The sequence below is a fragment of the Sinohyriopsis cumingii genome, chromosome 3 (assembly GCF_028554795.1).
Source record: "Sinohyriopsis cumingii isolate HCF-2022 chromosome 3, ASM2855479v2, whole genome shotgun sequence".
In the NCBI taxonomy this organism is placed as follows: Eukaryota; Metazoa; Mollusca; class Bivalvia; order Unionida; family Unionidae; genus Sinohyriopsis; species Sinohyriopsis cumingii.
Window position 1 is genome coordinate 87905611 of NC_142963.1, and position 21269 is coordinate 87926879.

Consider the following 21269-nt stretch of genomic DNA (forward strand, 5'->3'; position numbering starts at 1 on the left):
TTTTTCCTTTATAATTGTTGATGCGATATTTTTTCTCATTAGCTCATCCTGCCATAAGCACATGAGCTTTGGTGTGGCCCAGGATCAATCATGTTATTGTCTGTTCATCAAAAATATATATTTTAAATATCTTATCAAAAACCATATAACAAATTTTGACCAAATATGGCCAAAAAAAAATCATGTCTTGAAGGGCTTTCATCTTTGCTAGCCGAGGTTCAGATGTGTTAATGCTATCTACATATTGGCGGATGGTACAGATATTTCAGAGCTTTGTCCTAGTCAGAGCTATTGGATTTCATGAGTTGTCTCCCTTAGTACTTAATGTCAACTAACCAATAGGATGCAACAGTGGTGTGTTGTATGTCTGCTGAAAATGATGGAGCCAGTTGACTTCAAAAGGATACTTTGTAAGTTTAACAACGAAAGTATGGTTATACCAGGGAGAAGCCATTACATGTGTATTTGAGGGAATGGATGTATTTGTACAAACATGGACTGGCAGTGGAAAATTGCTTATTTATGAGTCCATTCCAGTTGTATGCTCCACTTATCTCAATCTTGTAGGATCAGTGTTCAAATTTGAACAACTTGATTTTGATTGAATGTGGTGGCCCCACATCAAATAAAATTCACAGACCCAAAGCACCAAAATATCTGAATGATCTGCCAAGGTGTAGATAGGGTTAACAAATCAGAACCTTGGCTAATGAAGATGGAGGGGCTTTCAGACATGTATAAATGATGCCAATCTGCAATGAAATAGGACCACAATTACAAATAAATAAATAAAACTTTTATTTACTTATTCTGAAATACCGCTAAACATAATTTGTCCGAATTTGGCAGAAAGTATCACATTATAAAGGGTTTTCAGGTTTGTGTAAATGATGTAAATCTACCGTCAAATATGGTTGCCATTCAAGATAAACCTTCAGAGAACATCTCTCTAACTATTCAGTGGACTTTTATGAAAATGGACAAAACATACCATCATTAGGGACTTCAAATTTTTTCAAATTATTCTAATCTATTAACAGAGTTGACAGCCATTACAGAATCAGTGATGGATGGGTACCCGGTTTGGCCAGGTTTTATTTAGGATAAAAATGTATCTTGCTAGGTCAAGTCTCCCCCACCCACTAATACATATTTAAGGAAGAGAGAGGGATATAATTGTCTATAAAATTTCATCTGAATCTGATTATGGGCCATGAATGACTCTTAGAGTACCTACCCCTTTCTTCCTGTGCTGTTGATTTTATCTTTGATGGCATGCCAGCATCATTTGTCTAATAGTGAAAGGTCTTTATACTAGGATGGTTTCTGTCAGATTTGGTCAAATACTGATGTCGTGTTTTGAGAGGTTTATCTATCTTTAGTAATGGTGGTCATGTCTAACAGCTCATCATCACTTGTGAAAAATAGGAAGCCATTTGTTGTCAGTATGCTTCAGTAAAATTTAGTTAAATTCTGTTAAACAGTTCTTTGAGAAATCATCATTTCAAGGTTTTTCTATGTTTAGTAGGGATGGATGGGTCTGGTTTCTCCACTCTCATTTTGTCCTGTATCCGAACCCCACCACTCACCTACATTTTGTGTATAAAAAAAATATAATTTTTAAAATATGATTTTATTACTGTGGATAGAAATCAGACTATATGAGAGCAATGTTTGATATATCTTTCAACTCAGCATTGGTGTTCTTTATTGCTTTTTCCCCACTAAATTACACCTTACACTTAACTGTATTTGGATGATGCGTTTTTGGTATATCCCCCTCCCAAAAAAATTAATAATTTGTTTTCTCATTTTTATTAACTTCCCATTAATCCCACAGACCATATTCTAGAATAGACGGCAACTGCTCTGATGGCCTAATGGTTAGAGCATCTGCCTCGGATGCGGCAGGTCGTTGGTTCAATCCCTGGCTGAGTCATACCAAAGACTTGCAAAAATGGTACTAACAGCTGCCTCGTTTGGCTCTCAGCATTAATAGGTTCGTGTTAGGACTGGTCAGCCTGGTGTCAGGATAATGTGACTGGGTGGGACATCATACTACATGTCTGCAGCATGATGCCACAGTGCTTGACATCACTATAAACTGTCACACTGCAGACATCATAGTGATATGGCTTAAAAATTGTTAAAGCTACATTACAAATCCAAATCACACACAGACACACACGAACAGATGGCTTCTGTGTAACTATGACATAAGAGTATGCTTGTCCAAAGACTTGCATGCACTTTCGTAACAGTATTATGTTCTATTTGTAGCAGCTGTATGGCTTAGCTAGGAGGGAACCAACTGGTTTTCTAACTTTTAATCTTTGCTCTCAGATTCTTTGTTCTAATTCATATTTGGTACAGAACCAGTCTGTAGGTATTTGGCACTAAAAGTTAAGTCAGATTTTTTTCTAGTTGATGCGTGTGTTAGGGCAAAAATATTTTAAAAATAATTTCACAGATGGATAAGGAAAGATGAGAAACTGATTCAGAGATGAATACATGAATTACACAATACAGCATTCCATTCTAGGGCAGCTTCACGCCCCTTGCAGGCTACGTGGAAAGGATTTTAATGTTGGTCATGGTGATAAAACAAAGAAACCTTGAATTAGCATGTTTTACTAACTCCAATACTAAGGTAATTTCTTATTGACAGCAGAACTAAATTGTGGACATGAGTTTCATAAATGCAGATGCATTATCTACCGAGTTCCTGATTCCAAAATTGCAGAAAATATGCATATGAAGAACAAAATCATCTAATATTGTTAGGTGTTTAGCAGAAAAAACTTCACTTAAAATTACAGAAGCCATGAAAATTGGGCCGTTTAGAATTGCAACAGACAGGAGCAGTGATAATGACAAAAGGTTGTTTCTGGTCTGTGTAAGAGACTTTGACAACAATAAGGCGAAGTCATAGTGCTCTTCTTTCATTACCAGAATTAACAGTAGATTCCACTGGAGAAAACATTTTTTTATAGTCTCAGCTGGTACAAAGTGTTTTGAAATGCAACATGAGAGTCTGCTGCTTTTTAAAGCTCAAAGTGTTATATATGAAAACTTGAAGCAATAATTGATATTAAAAGTCCAGAGGGATAAATAAATCATTTTGAACATTATGCTGATTGAATTTTGATCATGTTAAATGTGGATTACTCTTTTTCTGCTTTGATTACTCTTTTTGTCCACTTGGATTACACTTTTTCCTTGCCAGGGGTTGGCATGTATGCATTTCCAAAAAGGTAAGCAAGGTATTAATCTGCAATTTTGGACAGTATTTTTTAAAATCCAACCCTTATTTTGATTAGCTAGTTTATTATCATTATGGTTTACATTCATGATGTGTTTTTTTTCAAAGCCAGAAGCATGCTAAATATCTAAGGTATGAAAGTCATAAAACATTTTCAAGGAATTTCATTGATTTACCTTGTACATACAGTTAATAGCTGGTTAATTTGAATGAGCAAGTTAACATACCTGGTCAAGATAAAAGCAGCCGTTTAATACGAACTTCAATCATCTGTCTTCAGTTGCTTTCATGTTTGGAATGTTTCTATTTTATTATTAACATTATAAATAACAAAGCAATGGTTGACATGGTTGTATATGTTTGTGGAACATAAATGCCTTGAACGAATATTGACCTAAATTTGAAACTTGATGGATGGACAGAATGACACTACAGTACAGCTCAATTGTTTTTTTCTCCAGGGAATCAGAGGGGGTGGAGAAGGTTAAAAAAAGCCTGTCCACCCGCTTCCTGCATGTCCTGGTGGAGTTGTCACGTCTGTTTTGAGAATATCTGTGCACATCATGGTTTCTCATAGATCTGACGGGGTAGACATGGTATCAATAAATTGGACATGATTTACTGTTCATGACCCGAGCAAGCATGTGCTAAAGAGTTTCATTGAGAGAGAGCATTGTGAGACACTGAATTATCGACATCATTGCGTTTATAAATTATTGGAAATTTTTATAGAATATCAATACTATCAGCTAAATATCACATGAAACAACATTGTATCAAATCATAAAATTCTTTTGTGAGAGAAGAAGAGGCAGTGTATTCACAGCTACTGAACTCATATAAATCTATTTTCATGTTTTACCTACATATGCATTTTTTAACCAAAAACTCACTTAAACAATGCATATAATTATTTAATAAGTTTCACATGCACTTGTTTTAAAAGAAAATGATCAAATTGTTAAAATGGTTCTCTTCACAAGTATGTATATCTGATGCACATGCATTGATTGTTTATGAAGATATTCTTGCTTACATGTATATTAATATGTTTATACAAATATCTTTTCTTAGGAAAAAGAAACTTAAAGGTAGGCTCAGTTCATAACATGGGTGCAGGGAGGGGGGAGAGAAAGAGTAGGTAGTATGCAGTCACTGAAAAAGGCTCAGTTTTGGACACAAATTTATATCTAAAAGTGATTTTCATTATTTTTGATTAACCATGATTGCAAAATGATGTACAGTTAAACCACAAGAATAACGGAGGAGAGAATAAATAACTGAAAGGATTAAAGATGAAAACTGGGTGTGTGTTGTCTCAACATCACAAAACTTGATTTCATTATCAGCTATAATTCAACTGAAAAATACCATTTACCAAATCCTTAAAATTCGTTGAGAGAGAGAGACCTATAATTAGAATTGCTGACATCACATATAAAGAACATTAAAAACTCAGTTTCATTATCAGCTAGAAAACAGCTGAAAATTACTTTGAGAGAGAGAGAGACTTGTATGCAGAATTGCCAGAGACAGACAACTACCTGATGCACATAAGTTTACTAAAACTGGATACAGCATGCATAAAATTATCAAAATATTTGACAGGATTTTTTGGGGGAGAGTTCATTTGCAGCGTCAAAATTGTATACATGGTTTGACATGCATTTGTTTTTTTGCGGGGTTGTACAGCACAGCAACACATGAATTCAAGGCAGGATTGAACTTGCTGTCTAGCATGTGCACCTCATCCCCCCACCATCACTGAGAATTTTAGGTGCTTAGGCGATTAGAGATGGTCAGCCTTCTAGGGTTTGTCCTTACACAAGGCATTTCACATATTACTTTATTAACAAAGTGATAATATTAATTGCTAGGTAATAACAAGGGCCATTATATAGGGATCTCCAAGTCAGATGGCTTTGTGTAATATAAATGACACCTTCCCAAGGAGAAATGGACATATTTCATAACAGTGTTGTACATGGCTATTGATGTGATTTCTGTAGAACATTTTCTAAAGTCACGTATCTTAGAGACCATTTGATTTGGGGCAGGTAGAGATGGGTTAATATTCTTTGAAAAGCTTGAAAACAATTTTCTTGCTCAGATTTGCAAGGGGAAAAAAGACCATATTCTGTCTTTCATTTTTTTTTAGGAGAAATAAAACTGATCTTTAATGAAAGAAAATCCCAGTTCCATAGGCCCTATTGCATCAGGATCTAGCTGGCTCAGAATTGTGTATATTAAACCTTTTGAACATGTACCAGGGATGATTCTACTATATTACTTAGGGCGGCATAGCAGCCAAGAATATTTATTTAGAAATATACTAATCAAAACATAATAACTCTTGCTTGCCAGAACTTTTTTCCTCATTCCATTTGTATCCATTTACATATTTTACCAGATTGGAACCATAAATTATTCCTTTTCTCCTTCAAATACATTCCCTGATCGCATTAACGTTAGGAATATAAGCCTGCTACCTCTCGAATCCAGCCCTACTAAAAGATGAAAATTCGTCTTTTCGGTCTATCTTATATAGACCAAAGGGCAATAACTCTTGCCCCTTACCTCCCCTTGCCACCGCCAGGTGTCGCTAGTTTTTAAGCTTCACTTGTACTGGTAACGCGTACATTATACCTCCAAACAATCCAAGCCATCTTAGCGTTAAATTGGACCATCCGAAGTTAAATTTGGATTTATTGCATTGGACAATCATTCTTCTACAGGTTGTATACATTATTTTAACAATTTTTCTCAAAATTGAGTGACTTTGTCGCCCTTACGGATTTCGTTTGCTGAAAACCATGTTACACACGCTATCGCGGAACTCGTATTGGTAATTTAGAGTTAATGCGACACTGACTAATTTCGCTTACTCCGTTAGTAACGGTTGTGGTATTAGCGAATTAATAACATGCTGAATTGCTAATTTGTGCTTTGTTTTCTTTTCTTGTGTCGTTTCAGTAGAAATGTCAACCAAATGCATGAAATGCAAAAAGTTCAAAGCAAAAGAAGACAACCATGACTCTTGTATTGTATGTACCAAGTGTACATCATCTATACCATGCAGCAGGTGTAATATGTGGACAGAGCAAACGTGGGCTGATGTAGTCCAGAAGGCAGCAAAAGGGAGGGATATACAGAATAAGTCGAAGAAAGATAGCATTGATGTCCTCAGTATACATCCGAAGACAGCCTCCATTGCGAGCCTTGTGGGGGACGTTTGAGTCCCCCCTCCACCTAAAGTTCGTCGTTTGCAACCGTCAGCCACAGTAACATCAGCGGCAATGGAGGAAAATAATGTTGACAGAGTACAACAGTCCAACTTTGAACAGAGGCGTCGTTTGGTCCAGGAAAAGACGACGCAGCTTTGGACATCAGGCCAGATATTACCCTTATTTCCCTCGCTCGCTTCCCCAGCTTTTTCTGACTCTTTGGGGGAATGTTCCCCCAATTTTAGGCTGCCCAGTGGGCGTAAGTCCCCCCGCATGTCTGAGCATGGCCTTCGGGCCTGTAAGTTAGGACTTATGGGGTTTTTACCGGATCCATCAGATCCATTCCTTTATGCAACCTCTACGTCACCAGCCGTCCAACTGTCCCAGCATGGGGACCCTATTGGTAAAACGATCCGACCAAACATGACTTACGGGGATTTTAGTGATAAATCCGTCCGTCAACCTGTACCACTGGCAACATACCAATACTTTGGCAGAGATTTTAGTGAGAAATCTGTCCGTCCAGCCAGGCCATTGGAGCAGCCAGTACCGGTGATAGCAGGACCGTCGCCAACATTCAGACCGACCACAAGCCAGACAAACCAGCCGGCAGGGCCGTCCATCCATATGTTCACGGCTTATCCACAAGGGAGAGTTAGTGACAGTGTTAAGGATGACGGAATCGTGTCATCTATGCCACCTGGTATGCTCTATCCAGAAATGCAAGCTATTACAGAACACGACTCAGCACACAGTGAGGGTGACGAAACTCCTGCAAATCAGCCGTACACAGATCCAACCATGGACGGACTGAGTTTGGCTTCAAGGCGGCAGTGGAAGAAATTTATAGGGTGTTGGCAATTCAGAATGCCCTCCACCTCCTACCGCCACTCAAGACTACAAAGTTAAGGCGTCTGTAGATCTTGATGGGGAGGAAGAGACGCCGTCCTTCCGGCTCCTTCCCCAGTTGGCAAAAATTAAGGAGATCAACGATTGTCTATCAGGACGAATATGTGATCCGGGGAATGCTAAGGCGTTCTTTTCAGAAAGCCAAATACCAGCGACGTTCTCGGGTCGCTGGTACAAAACTCATTCAGACGCCTTCAGTACGAATCTTCCGGCCCTGGACAAAAATATGGCAGCAGTTCACATGTCCGCTCCACTGTTTTACACAGTGGACAAAAATGTGTTCCATGCCATATCAAAGCTAATCCAGAACGTAGTCGCTACGTCTTCAATGTTAGACTTGGCTTCATTAGCCATTTTCCCGACTCGCAGAAAAATCCGACAATGACCACGCTTGGGAAGTGACGGCCCGGATTGCTAGAGTTATTAACGGGGCAGCTCACCATTCCATGGCTAATGCGTTGACTGCTTCTGCCAACTTAGACCTGATACGACGTAACGCATGTCTGCGGTCCACGTCGCTTAAGCCCCATCATACTCTGGCTTTACGGATGACTCCGTTTGGGTCGCCTTTACTCTTTGGAGGAAAAATTGAAGAAGTTCGGAAGCAGGCAGCTCAGGAACTGCCCCTCCAAGTCGCCGCCCAGCCCTCGCAGGCGTTTAGAAAAAATCAGCCCCTGCCACAGCGGAGGGATGATTGGCGGACCAGGGACAAGGGATCCTTATAATCAAATGTGCAGTATAGATCCCAATCCAGTGCCAGGAGACAACAGTCTAATCAAGCTAGGAGGCAACCATACAGAGGCGGTAAGAAACAAAGTTTCTCCGTCTTCAAGCCTCCTAACTCTAAAAATTGACATACCCTCTCCACCACCCGCGGACAGCCTACCTGTGGGCGGCCGCCTCCTGCAATTTCAGGACCACTGGACCACCTTTTTTCCTCAGAACGATTGGTTGATCCAGGTCATTTCGGAGGGACTTCGGATTTCATTTATCCAACCCCCTCCCCTGTCCTCCTCTCCCCTCTTCACGGATGTACCATCCGATCGGGAGAAGGATACCTTTCTACAACAGGAGATACGGTCGCTCATAGAAAAAACGGGCAGTGGAGATTGTGGAAAACCCGGGGTTTTTATTCCAGGCTGTTTCTTATCCAGAAGGCAAACAGCAAGTTGAGGCCGATCATTGACCTGAGTCACCTCAACCAATACATTTTACCACCAAAATTCAAGATGGAAACGGCGAGATCAATCCGTCTTTCCATCCGGCGGGACAAGTATGCCGTCAGTCTAGATATGACCGACGCATATTTTCACGTCCCTATCCACCCCGCGTCATGGAAATTTCTCAGATTCACTTACCGGGACGCGGTTTATCAGTTCCGGGTCCTACCCTTTGGCCTCAACATCAGCCCTTGGGCTTTTACCAAGGTTATGGATTGCATCGTCACCCTGTTCCGCTCGACTTCATCTACAGGGACGGCAGTGTACTTGGATGACATCCTCCAGAAACATATGGTAAGTTCTATTCTGCTCAAAGGCAGAAACGATCTTTTAGCACTTTTAGATCATCTAGGCTTTCTCGTGAACTGAAAAAAGTCCGATCTCCCTCCATCTCAGCGTTTTGTCCATCTGGGTATGGAGTTTCTCACCGATCTGAATCTGGTATGGCTTCCTCACGCTCGCGTAATCCAGATCGTCGAACTCGTTGAGTCCATTTCCAACAGGAATCTGAATCTGGTGCGGCTTCCTCGCGCTCGTGTAATCCGGATCGTCGATTTGTTGAGTCCGTTTCCAACAGGACGTGGATTTCAGCGAGAGAATTCTTGCAACTCCTCGGATTATTCAATGCGGCGGCGGACTTGATCCCGTTTGGCCGTCTTTTTATGCGTCCCTTACAAATGATGTTACTGGCACAATGGCGCCCCTTTTCAAGTCTTCTCAATCAAACAATAATGATCACGCCCGAGACACGATCATTCCTGAGTCAGTGGCACAACCCAGGTTGGCTGTCCACGGGGATTCCTCTGGAGATGCCCCAAGTGGAGATAACGGTATGTACCAACACCAGTACCTACGGTTGGGGTGCCCACCTGTTGCCGGACATCGCTACAGTCAGCGGCACGTGGGAACCAGGGGAGAGGCCTCTCCACATCAACCTTTTAGAAATGAGAGCTGTCATCAATGCCTTTCATTTCTGGAAGGATCAACTCTCAGGAAACACTGTCCTCATTATGTCAGACAACTCTGTGGTGGTGACTTACCTCCTCAAACAAGGGGGCACCAAATCACCAGACCTGTGCATTCTGATCTGGCAGTTTCTATGTTGGTGCGACAACCTCCACATCAACGTACAAATCAGACACATTCCCGGCAGACTCATTGTCTTGGCCGACAATCTATCCAGGAAAGGTCAAGTCATTCACACGGAATGGTCACTCCATCAGTCAGTCTTTCTTCAGATTTGCACACTTTGGGGGCATCCGATGATCGATCTTTTTGCGACAAGGTGGAATCGCAAGTTGCCCACCTTTGTCTCTCCGGTTTCAGACCCAGAGGCTTGGGCTGTGGATGCTCTGTCAATCAGCTGGGAGGGGTTGTGGGCATTCGCCTACCCTCCCACGGTTTTGGTACCAAAAATAATCCAGAGGTTAAGGGGTCAGAACTGTCGGATGATTCTGATTGCCCCTCTCAGATGGAACAAGTCCTGGGTTACCGATCTACTCGATCTAGCGATAGATCTACCCAGGAAGATTCCAACCAGCCCAAATCTTCTCAAACAACCGCGGTCACGGGTGTTCCACCCCTGCCTGGACCGTCTTCTTCTTCACGCTTGGCTCTTGTCCAGGCAGCCTTGCGAGACAAACAATTTAAACCTTCGATTGTGGAGAGAATCTCAAGAGCAAGAAGGCCCTCCACTCTGAAGGCTTACGAGGGAAAGTGGCGTGTTTTCAGGGACTGGTGCCATATCAATAACATAGTCCCTTTCAGTGTCTCAATCCCTCAACTGGCCGACTTTTTTTCTCTGGCTTTTCGAGGAGAAACAGTTGGCACCAATTAGTATCAAAGGCTACCGCTCCATGATATCAGACACATTCCACCATCATGGTAGATGTGATACTGGGCATAACAAAGATCTATCAGATCTTTTAGCCAATTTTGATTTCAATCAACCAAAATCCCTCACCCTGTTTCCAAAATGGAATCTGTCCTGGGTTTTAACATGGCTCAATTCAGACAAATTTGAACCTTTAGGCCACACTTCGTTAAAGCTACTGTCATACAAAACATGTTTCTTGATAGCCTTAGCTTCAGCATGCAGGGTGAGCGAGTTACATGCCCTTTCCAGTGACCCGAACTTTCTTCAGTTCAGATCAGATGGTTCGGTGGTCCTCCTGACGCAGCCAGGCTTTGTAGCCAAAAATAGGTTACCATCCATTGGCAATCAAAGAATTGTCATTCGCTCGCTCTGTTCCATAGATAAATCAACAGCAGCAGCCATGCAAGATCCTGTTCGTGCACTCAAGCACTATTTAAAATGCACAGAGGCGTGTCGGGACACACGTAAGCGCCTCTTTCTTCCGGTCAAAGCTGGTGAACGGGATATCACTCCTCAAGCCCTTGCTTCATGGCTGAAGTGGGTTATACGCTCAGCGTACTCTGAGGTCTCACAAGATCAGAGTCGCCTCATGAAGATTACGGCTCATGAGATTAGAGCAATCTCGGCTGTTGGCTGGCATGCAGAGTCAGCCTTCTCCAGTTTTATCTCAGAGATTTGGCTTCTCAGAGGCAAACCTTGAATCTGGTAGGTCCGGTGTCAGCAGCCCAGATGACCACCAGACCCATTTAAAACAATCAGCACAGCCTATCAGCTTTGCTGGATTTGCCAGTGAAATTTCTTAGGTAAGAAGATTTCAATAACTATCTTCTTAACCGTATATAGGGGTCACATATCACATGACCCTAGGCTGTGTTGCTGATGAAATTAGGAGAACGGGTTATCGTTCAAATGGGGAATCCAGCCATCATTCCCTAGAAGGTACCCGGGGTGGAGGTAGGATGCTCAGCATTCCCTCCTCCGATTGCTTATTCTCCTAATGTTAATGTGATCGGGGAACGTATTTGAAGGAGAAAGCAAATTTTTAGTAAATTATGTTTCTCCGAAAATACTTACCCAATCACATTACTTAAAAACCCTCCCAACCACCCCGCTATGCGAGCATCCTCGTATAATATATATCGCTCAGCTTAAAAAACTAGCGACACCTGGCGGTGGCAAGGGGAGGTAAGGGGCAAGAGTTATTGCCCTTTGGTCTATATAAGATAGACCGAAAAGACGAATTTTCGTCTTTTAGTAGGGCTGGATTCGAGAGGTAGCAGGCTTATATTCCTAACGTTAATGTGATCGGGTAAGTATTCTTGGAGAAATATAATTTACTAAAAATTTGCTTTCCTTGCAAGCAACCATCTTGATTGTTCAAAAGCTTGTTAAGTGTATTTAATCGTAATATTTCTGGGTCCCAGCTGAACCCTGACATCATTTCCTTTCTAGCCAAAATAGGCAAGGTTGAGAAAAATAGGTAGAAGTGGTTTCAAGTCCGAATAGTCACTTTAGACTAATGTTTTTACATATTTTCATGTCAAGTTATTAAAATAATGATGAAATATTAAAGTTTATTTAAACTTTTCATATGTTGTCTCACCACAGTTTTTGAATAACAAATAGCAGGCTCTAAAATAGGTTACATCTGAAAATATGCAAATTTTTATTAGCAGAAATCCTCTCTTGATATGTTTATATTATGATTTATTGAATAAAATGATTCATTTGTAATGGACATAGATATGTCAACTGTGTCATAATTTGTGACAGATTGGGCAACAAAAATTAAATTTTTCACTTTTTCAGTGTTCTTTAGTGAATTTTCCATTGGAGTTCAGTAGATAGCAGTCATTTCTGGTATTTATAAATGTCAAATTTGCACCAAAACTGACCACAGAACATAAAACTTTTCTATCTTTCTATGTTCCTCTTTAAAGGTAAATCAGATGCAAAACTCAATGTTTTTCTTTTGTTATTACTCTAGGGCTTAAAATAAGTAACAGCAAAGAAGTGAAACCGACAATTTAAGTAAAATTCAATGAACAATTTATTTCTCTGAGTTACAAAGTGAAAATTCAAGACAACGTATTGTCAGTTAAGTCCCAAATAATCATAAATGTCCTTCACAAGTCCAAAAGTATAGAATGTTCATAATGAATTCCAATAATCTTGAATGTCCTGATGTACCATAATGTAATCTAGAATGTCTTTGAGTGAGCTCTCATTAATCCCCAAGTAGTGTTTTAATCCAAAAAGTCGATGAGCGCTTTGTAATTCCAATGAATAATTTAAATAAGTCATTCTCCTTAATTATAATTGAACACAACTATAAAGTTTGATTATAGATTCCCAAAGACTTAAATGAAACAGAAATTAATTTTGTTTATTGAATCAGCTGTATATATATACCCACTTCACCTATGACCTAATTGATTATTCTGGATTACCCTAGATGTGAGTCATTTCTAATGGAAAATTCCATCAGCTTTTCAACAAGTTTGCTTACAGAACATTCTAAGTTCATAAAGAAGGTTAGGCCTTGAACCCAAATGTCCTTAAAACAGCATGTTTACCACATTCAATCATGAAAAAAGCCCAGTAGGCAAAACTTCACAACCTTCAATCATGGCTAGAAATTAAGTGTGCACTATAGACATGCAGATCACTTTGATTATTAATGCATCGTATAGAAACAAAATGGTGTAGGGGTAGTCATAAACTCAATGCAAAGTTCACTTTGCCTTTTGGGTCTCTTTAGGTGAAATGATGGAATCTATGGTAACTATTTTGCCATATTCCTTCCCCCTCCCAGCATGGACCCTGTAAATACAACACTCCCTTGATAACCCACACCCAGATAACTCGTGAACCCGGTTGTAATGCTGAGTCAAGTATGGATCCCATGTTTTTTTAGCTGAAAAATACCACAAAAATTGATCCCTATTTGTTGAATGCGAATAAACTCTGAATCAAAATTGATAAATGAAACCTCTGTAGATCACTCGTTTTATTATTGTAAACATTGGTTAGTACCTGGATGGTGGGGAAATATTTGACATTTATGAATGGATCTGATTACTTTCTTGAAACATCACATGATGAAATTTGTTCTATCAGTATAAGAGAATGGCTAATTGAATTTCGCATTATTTTGTAACCCTATTTCTTAGAGAGAGTGAATCATTCACATGTCAGATTGCTCTGGTGGACTAGTGGTTAGAGTGTCCACCTCAGATAAGGGAGGTCATTGGTTCGAACCCCAGGTAAGTCATACCAAAGACTTAGACAGATGGTGCTAACAGCTGTCTCGCTTGACACTCAGCATAAAGAGGTAATTGTTAGGACTGGTCAGCATGATGCCCATTGCTAGATATCACTATAGACTGCCACACTGCAGACATTGTAGCGATATGACTGAAAAATTGTTAAAGCTACATTAAAAATCCAAATCACACACACACACACACACATTAAAATGTCATGTTCAGTTTCATTGTGCATTTTTCACTATCTCTCTGCATAAGTACGTATGTGTAAAATATTTTTCCTTTTTATTTTAAGGGTCTGTTTGCAAGCTCTACTTTGATTTGGAGTTTTTTAAAGAAAATAATCTGGAAAGAGATGGCACTAGAATGGTAGAAATCCTAATTAAGGTAAAACAAATCAGTTGTAGCTTGAGTTTGCCTTGGTTACGTATGCTGTATAGATTCTCAGACAGCCTGGTTCATTTTTGACATGGGCTTTATGGATTCTTAGATATTCTTAACAATGTGACTTCCTTATAAAAGTCTTCAAGTAGGAACTGTAATCTTAATTGTTTTGCATGGACTGACAAAGACACAAAAAGATAACTTTGCCATGTGATACTCATTGCTCTCTGTAGCATGGAGACTATTTGTTAAGTGCTGATTGCCAAGTCATAGCTCACACAGCACTAGAATTATAACAGTTCCTTGATGTTGATGAATATAACCTGCTGTTAGATAAATCATATGGATCTATTATTCAAGTGTCTCACCCCTCTAACAAAATCATTCTTACCATGGGGAAAATTATTTGCAAAAATCACTCAAAATGTGTACAAAGTTAACAAAATAACATTCAGAAGGGCAATTTTGCAATCAGTTTAGATCTGTTAGTGGGGCCTAAAGTGGTCTAAGGAACTAATCTTTACATATCATTTTCATCTCACCTCAGTCTGCATGGGTTTGAGTCTCGGCTTGACCAGTGTGGGCATGTGAAAAGCATGACAATAACTTCCCATTGGTTGGTGGTTATAACAGGGGTTTTCTCAGGTACTTCCTCAACCAAATACTTTTGTTCAACAATTACTGTACTCCAAAAACATAATGTTGTTGTTATTATTATTATTATTGTTCAAAAATAGCTAAAATAAGTCTTCGGTCTCTCTTAAGGTTTTCAGATGTTTTTTAATTTTATTTTTGGGGAAATTTTCCTATTTCCTGTTCAAAGAAATCGCTAGAAATTTATTTTTCAGAAATTCTGGTGGAAATTGGCTTTATTCATTGAATTTGTCAGGTTTCTGTTTTTCATTTAGTATGCTTTTTAATATATATATATATATATATATATATATATATATATATATATATATATATATATGTGTGTGTGTGTGTGTGTGTGTGTGTGTGTGAATTTTGACTTCAAGTATACAAAATGCAAGTAATGTAAGACATGTCTACACATTAGTCTGCATGCATGACATGTCTTTACATAACATACTTTCTGTGCAAACATGGTTGATACACTGTAGTGACAGCTTAAAGCAGTAAGAAACCCTAGTAATTGGACACACAGGCCATCAATTGCAGAAATCTGTGAATGTTTAGTGTGACTTGTAGATGAAAAGCTTTGGGGAAGAATAAGAATGGTTGTTGAGACCAGATGACCAGCAAAGAGAACTATAAAATGCAGCATTTCACCTTGACTGATTTCCAGTATTCCACTACATTATTTCCAGGAGTTATGATCCTTAATTGTTCATCCTCCTGGCTTTGGTTTCCACAGCATAACTTTCTTAAGCTATGAACCAAATTTGGGATGCAGCTTTATATTGCTGAGAACTTGAATGAGTTTAATTGCAAGTGCTCCAGATTATTGTTTAGAGGAATTATGGCCCCTGACTGACTGTCCTTCTAACTTTGCTTCAACTGGATAACTACTATGGAATACATACCTGTCAACTTGCACGGGTTGCCTGTAATTTTTTTATTATTTTTTTTTATTTTCGTCAGTGTACGGCCGTACAACCATTTTGTACAGTATTTTCTTCTAAAAAATTCACTTAATATTTTTGTGTGTTAATCTTGGGAGTCTGCATGTAATTCATTTAAAAATCAAGTGCAATCCAGGATCTTTTTTAGCTAGCACAATCAGCATGGGGATAGCTCTAATATACTTTGGAAAGCAATGGAAGATGGGAATACCAAAATTGGGTTATGTGGAAGTATCCTTTAATGAAACAAATAAAAATATATTAATATTGAAGAAAGTGTTTAGATAGCTTCGTTTCATTGAAGATTCTTAATCCTTTTAACTAATTTCGGTATTCGCAACTTCATCGCATTCCAGCCAACTGAAATGTAGGCCAATGGAACTTGAAGACATGTCCATTTGCTTGTGTGAGAATTTGAATTTATTAGGAAAAAGACATCAGTGTAAGTAAAGTCTAACTAAACATAACTTTTATTTGTAGAAAAGTGCTGATATGGGATGTCAGGTGTATGAGATATTCCTGAAAATTTGACTTATCATTCCGAAGTTAATCGACATCAGAACAAGCTACACAGTGCTATCATTGGGCAATAAGACCTTGATGCCCAAAAAATAAATATCAGGTCGAGGTCTTCTATTGTAGGAGGGAATATAAATATGTAATAATGAGGTCATGATAATTCCAAAGAAGTTAATATTACACCTTGACAATTCATTTTTCAAAATGCCTTGCACCTGTCCTTTTTTATACTACTAGCAACACTTTTTTCATTTGTGAATTGCTCCACACTGGGATCATGAAGCACTTAAAGATGAGTTTGAGGATTGTTGCTTGCTACCTGATGAATGTGTGCATGTATTAACAGATGATTGCCAGAAAAGGAGTTTTTTGTAGCTACTGGCTGGATATTATCAGTCAGACAATTAGTACTGATGGCATCTGCTTCCCAAATCTGAAATTAGTTACTCAACGACTACTTACCTTGCGACACAACAATGCAGACTGTGAAAGACCTTTTTCTATGATGAAAAAAACTCATGCAGATTGTAGGAAGTCCCTGAATGAAAACATAGTAACATCATTTTTAAAGTGTAAAATAAACATTGACATCTGCTGCATAGACGTTAAAACCCCTGATTACATTTTGAAAACTGCAAAAGGTGCATGTGTATATAATAATGCGTGTGTGTGTTACAACACATGGAAAATCAAAAGAATAAAATGAAATAAAGTTTCAGAGATGTAAATAATTATGTAAATGTGGTACAGTTAGATTGTTTATGGCATTTGTTGTTTTAAAAGTGTTGATCTTATGTAATTTATGATATCATTTTTTCATGTACGTTTTTTTTGTGGTTTTTGCAAGGGTTTTATTGGTCTTGGATACAGGTTTTCCTCTTGATTGGTTGACAGGTATGGGAGTATAGCTTTCCAGTTATTATAGTGATGAGATCTTGAATAAGTTGGATTTTCATCCTTCCACACATCATTGTTCATTGGAAGAGTTATGGCCCCAGAATGCCTGTCTGCAAACTTTGCTTTTTCAACAGAATGTTTCTGTTATAGGCCCTAGAGAGCAGGGTCCTTTACATTTCACCCATTAATACTAGTTCTAGCCAGTTTTTTAATTAATTTTTATGAATTGTGTATAATTTTCCTTCAGAATTAGATAGTCACTGGTTGTTCATTTTAGATATGGTTATTCATCACCATTCAATGCAATATAATACACTCATGAACAGTAATTTATAAGCTATGTACAAAATTGTGTACTGCTCCGGTGGCCTAGTGGTTAGAGCGTCCGCCTCGGATGCAGGAGGTCGTAGGTTCGAACCCCGGCCGAGTCATACCATAGACTTACAAAAATGGTACTTACAGCTGCCTCGCTTGGCGCTCAGCATTAAGAGGTTAGTGTTAGGACTTGTCGGCCTGGTGTCAGAATATTGTGATGGGTGGGACATCATGCTACATGTCTGTGGCATGATGCCCCAGTGCTAGACATCACTATAAACTGCCACATTGCAGACATTGTAGCGATATGACTGAAAAATTGTTAAAAGTTACGTTAAAAATCCAAATCACAACAACAAAAATGTGTAATCCACCAAATATCGTCCAAAAATTTAAAAAAATTATATTCTTGATCGTAATAGAGATTTATCACAAAGTTCGTATAGGTTTCCTATAGTATGTGCAGTTTTGTATTTTTTATATGACGTGTTACATATCACTATATGTGATTCTGATTGGTCCATTTTTTGTATTCATCTCACAAAAGAGAATTGGGTAAAAAGTGGTTTTGTATCTCTGAATATGGCCAATTTACCCCCACAGGGGTTTGTTACATCATGAATAACAATGTCATCGTATGAAAAATGGCCTAAAACCCCAAGACAAGAACAACAAGAAGAAGTAAAACAAATGGTATTGCTGATTTGATATTAGGTGGGGTGGAGGGGGGAGCAGTACATCTGTAACGTAGAATCCACCCTATATACAACCATGGTTCCGATGTAAACTTACAGACGTAAATTAACTCACCTCATTTCACAAAAGATTGTGGACATAAACCGGTCTCCCAACAAACTGAACTTTATTTAACCACAGCCTTTGCGCGGTAAATATGTGATGCAAATCCAACTCAAAAAGAAATTTGTTTACCTAATCAAATACTGCCAATATCTGGTCACAAATACTTTACATTATATATGGGAATTTCTGCATCCAGTAATCTTCCTTTCACATGAATATCACAACAATGTAATGTTTTTGTGAAGTGACTTTTCAGGGTAGACATTGATCATGTGATGTAGGCCTACTCTAACTGGTACTGTGTACCATATCAAACAATGTGACATCACATGCATTTGACATTCTGTGTTGGAAAAATATATTGTCTTTTGTAAAATGTTCTGTTTATTCAGATGGATGTTTATTCTTTGATTTAAAGTTTGCCAAAAAGTATAATCTACTTTTACTATAATTTCAACTTTGTTTGGGGCTAATATTTTTTAAACACAACAAATGAAAGATGCAGCGACTGTCAGAATGAAAAAATTTTTATTCATTATTCTTTATATCTCAATAATTTCTACTGAAATAAAAATTATGTGATAAAAAGAATCATAAAACCTGGATATTGTTCAACTCATAAATTTCGGTATTAAATCATTGCCCATTTTTTGCAGTATGTCTGTGCATGCTTAAGAGAAGTCTTTTGCATAGAATGTGACAGAAGATATATTCTTGATTTAGACTCAAGGTAAGGCTAAAATCCCTCTTTTTATTATTATTAATTTTAATTTTTGCAAAAATCTTTTTTATATTTCATTTTATTCAGTGCACAATGTAAGTTCTTGTTTATCTCAAGAAAAGGTATTGTATGATATTGTCAGTCAGACTCAGAAATCACCAAGTGAATGTATGATATCTGCCTGTTAAACCTATTTCCACCACTGTAGCAATGCCACCTAAAAATCAAAATATTATATTTACGGGTGACTATCTTCCCTGTAAACTCTGCAATGACAGGTTTTTAATCTTTAATTTCATGTACATTAATTTTATTTACTTGCATAAATACCATATATTCCCGCTTGTAAGTTGATTTCAGCTACACACAGCTCTGAGCTGCTGTTGCATAATGATCTGTGTTTGTTTTACTGATTACTCCTATCAAGCTGTATAAATCCAGATCTGCTGATGCATTATATGCTTTTCTATGCAGTTTGCAATTGGAGCTGACTTCTAATCAAGGATATGTGGTATCTGAACTTAAGTTCTGGTCACATTTAGAGATTAATTTCTGTCTGCATGAGTATCTGTATGTGAATAGAGTGTTTGGTTCTTGTCAAGAAAGTGGATTAATATTACTTGCTTATCCAAGGAGGGGCATTGAGTGGCCGAGCGGTCTAAAGCGCTCTCCATTACAGATCACTGCCATCTCACCTCTGTGTGGGTTCGAGTTTCGGCTAATGTGGGTATGTGAGAAAGCTTGCCAGTAGCTTCTCATGGGTAGGTGGTTCTTTCCGGGGTTTTCTCGGGTTCTTCCTCCACCATTAATACTGGCTGCCATGTATAGCCTATAGTGTGCTGTTAAATGGCATTAAACCCTACAACAACAACAATAGCTTATCCAAGGACCATATATACTCGCTTATAAGTTGAGACCATCACAATCTGCACAGACCCAGACCTGTTTGTTAGTAGTAATCAGTAAAACAAACAATACAGACCCAGATCTGCTGTGTCATTATGTGATATCAGATCAGTGTCATTTTTTTTGCGGTTAGACACAACTTATAAGGGAGTATGTCTGAAATTCTCTTCTTTGTTATCATAATTTTAACCTAACTTCATCTTTATTTATTGGAAGAATATTATGGTTTATCCGATATTGATATGCAGTATATGTGAAACAATTTTGAATTTAACCTTGTATTTTTCTATCAATATAGTAATAGTACACTTTTCTCGCCTACAAGTTGTGTCCATCTGCAAACAACAGTTTGGTCTTAGAAAAGCATTATAGGATCAGAATTTTTTTGTATGACATTAAATCTACAAATTTCATTCCCGAACTGGTAATTTACAAAAACAATGTTGAACATGATTCAATTATGATACATAAAGCTCATCAATTTTCTTTTTGTTTTCAACTTTATATGATATATCACTTGGATGCTACCTCGTTGATACATTGTCACACAATGCAGAATTTATTGGGATGTTCTCGCAGTGCTACAGACCGATGCACTATGTCATGTCATTGCAGAAAGTATCACAGTATCACTATATATTGATGAATTGTTACACCTATATTTAGAATCACTGATTAATATGCCTTCAATTTCTGACAAATACTGTTTAAATAAATTAATTGTTCTTCAAGCTCTACACTGTTTGCTTTCAGCACAACCTCAAAGTTCAGCAGACATCTTGTTTTCCAGATTCCAGGCATAACATTTCAGGATAACAGCCATGCAGGTAACTACAGCATATATTCAAATATTAAGGCTTGTCTTGTATGTTTACCTATAAGGCATTTCTTTATCATGGTCTTTAAAGCCATAAGGCTTTGCTTGTATATTGGACAATAAGGCTGTAAGACTTCACATAACTTGGACTTTAGAGTTGTGAGTTTTCTCATGTATATTGGACAATAAGACTGTAAGGCTTCTAGTATATTTAGCTATAAGGCATTTCTTTATCATGGACTTTAATGCCATAAGGCTTTGTTTGTATATTGGACAATAAGGCTGTAAGATTACTCGTAACTGCTCCAGTGGCCTAGTGGATAGAATGCCCATTTCAGATATGGGAGGTCATGGGTTCGATGGACTATAAGATTATAAAGTTTCTCTAGTATCATAGACTGTAAGATTGGAAGACTTCTCTTGTATCATGGACTATAAAATTATAAGGCTTCTCTAGTATCATGGACTGTAAGATTATAAGGCTTCTCTAGTATCATGGAATATAAGATTATAAGACTTCTTGATTATCATGGACTATAAGATTATAAAGTTTCTCTAGTATC

The 21269-nt window shown here is 38.2% G+C and overlaps 1 protein-coding gene across 1 annotated transcript in view; it reads left to right on the forward strand.

The window, feature by feature from the left end:
- Nucleotides 1-21269, forward strand: part of LOC149803253 (DNA-directed primase/polymerase protein-like) — a 65617-nt gene that overhangs the window by 11262 nt on the left and 33086 nt on the right. Inside the window, exons 5-7 of the mRNA XM_089953907.1 lie at nucleotides 14056-14147; nucleotides 18919-18992; nucleotides 20643-20716. Coding sequence (XP_089810033.1) covers nucleotides 14056-14147; nucleotides 18919-18992; nucleotides 20643-20716 — 240 coding nt within the window. The remainder of the gene's footprint in view (nucleotides 1-14055; nucleotides 14148-18918; nucleotides 18993-20642; nucleotides 20717-21269) is intronic.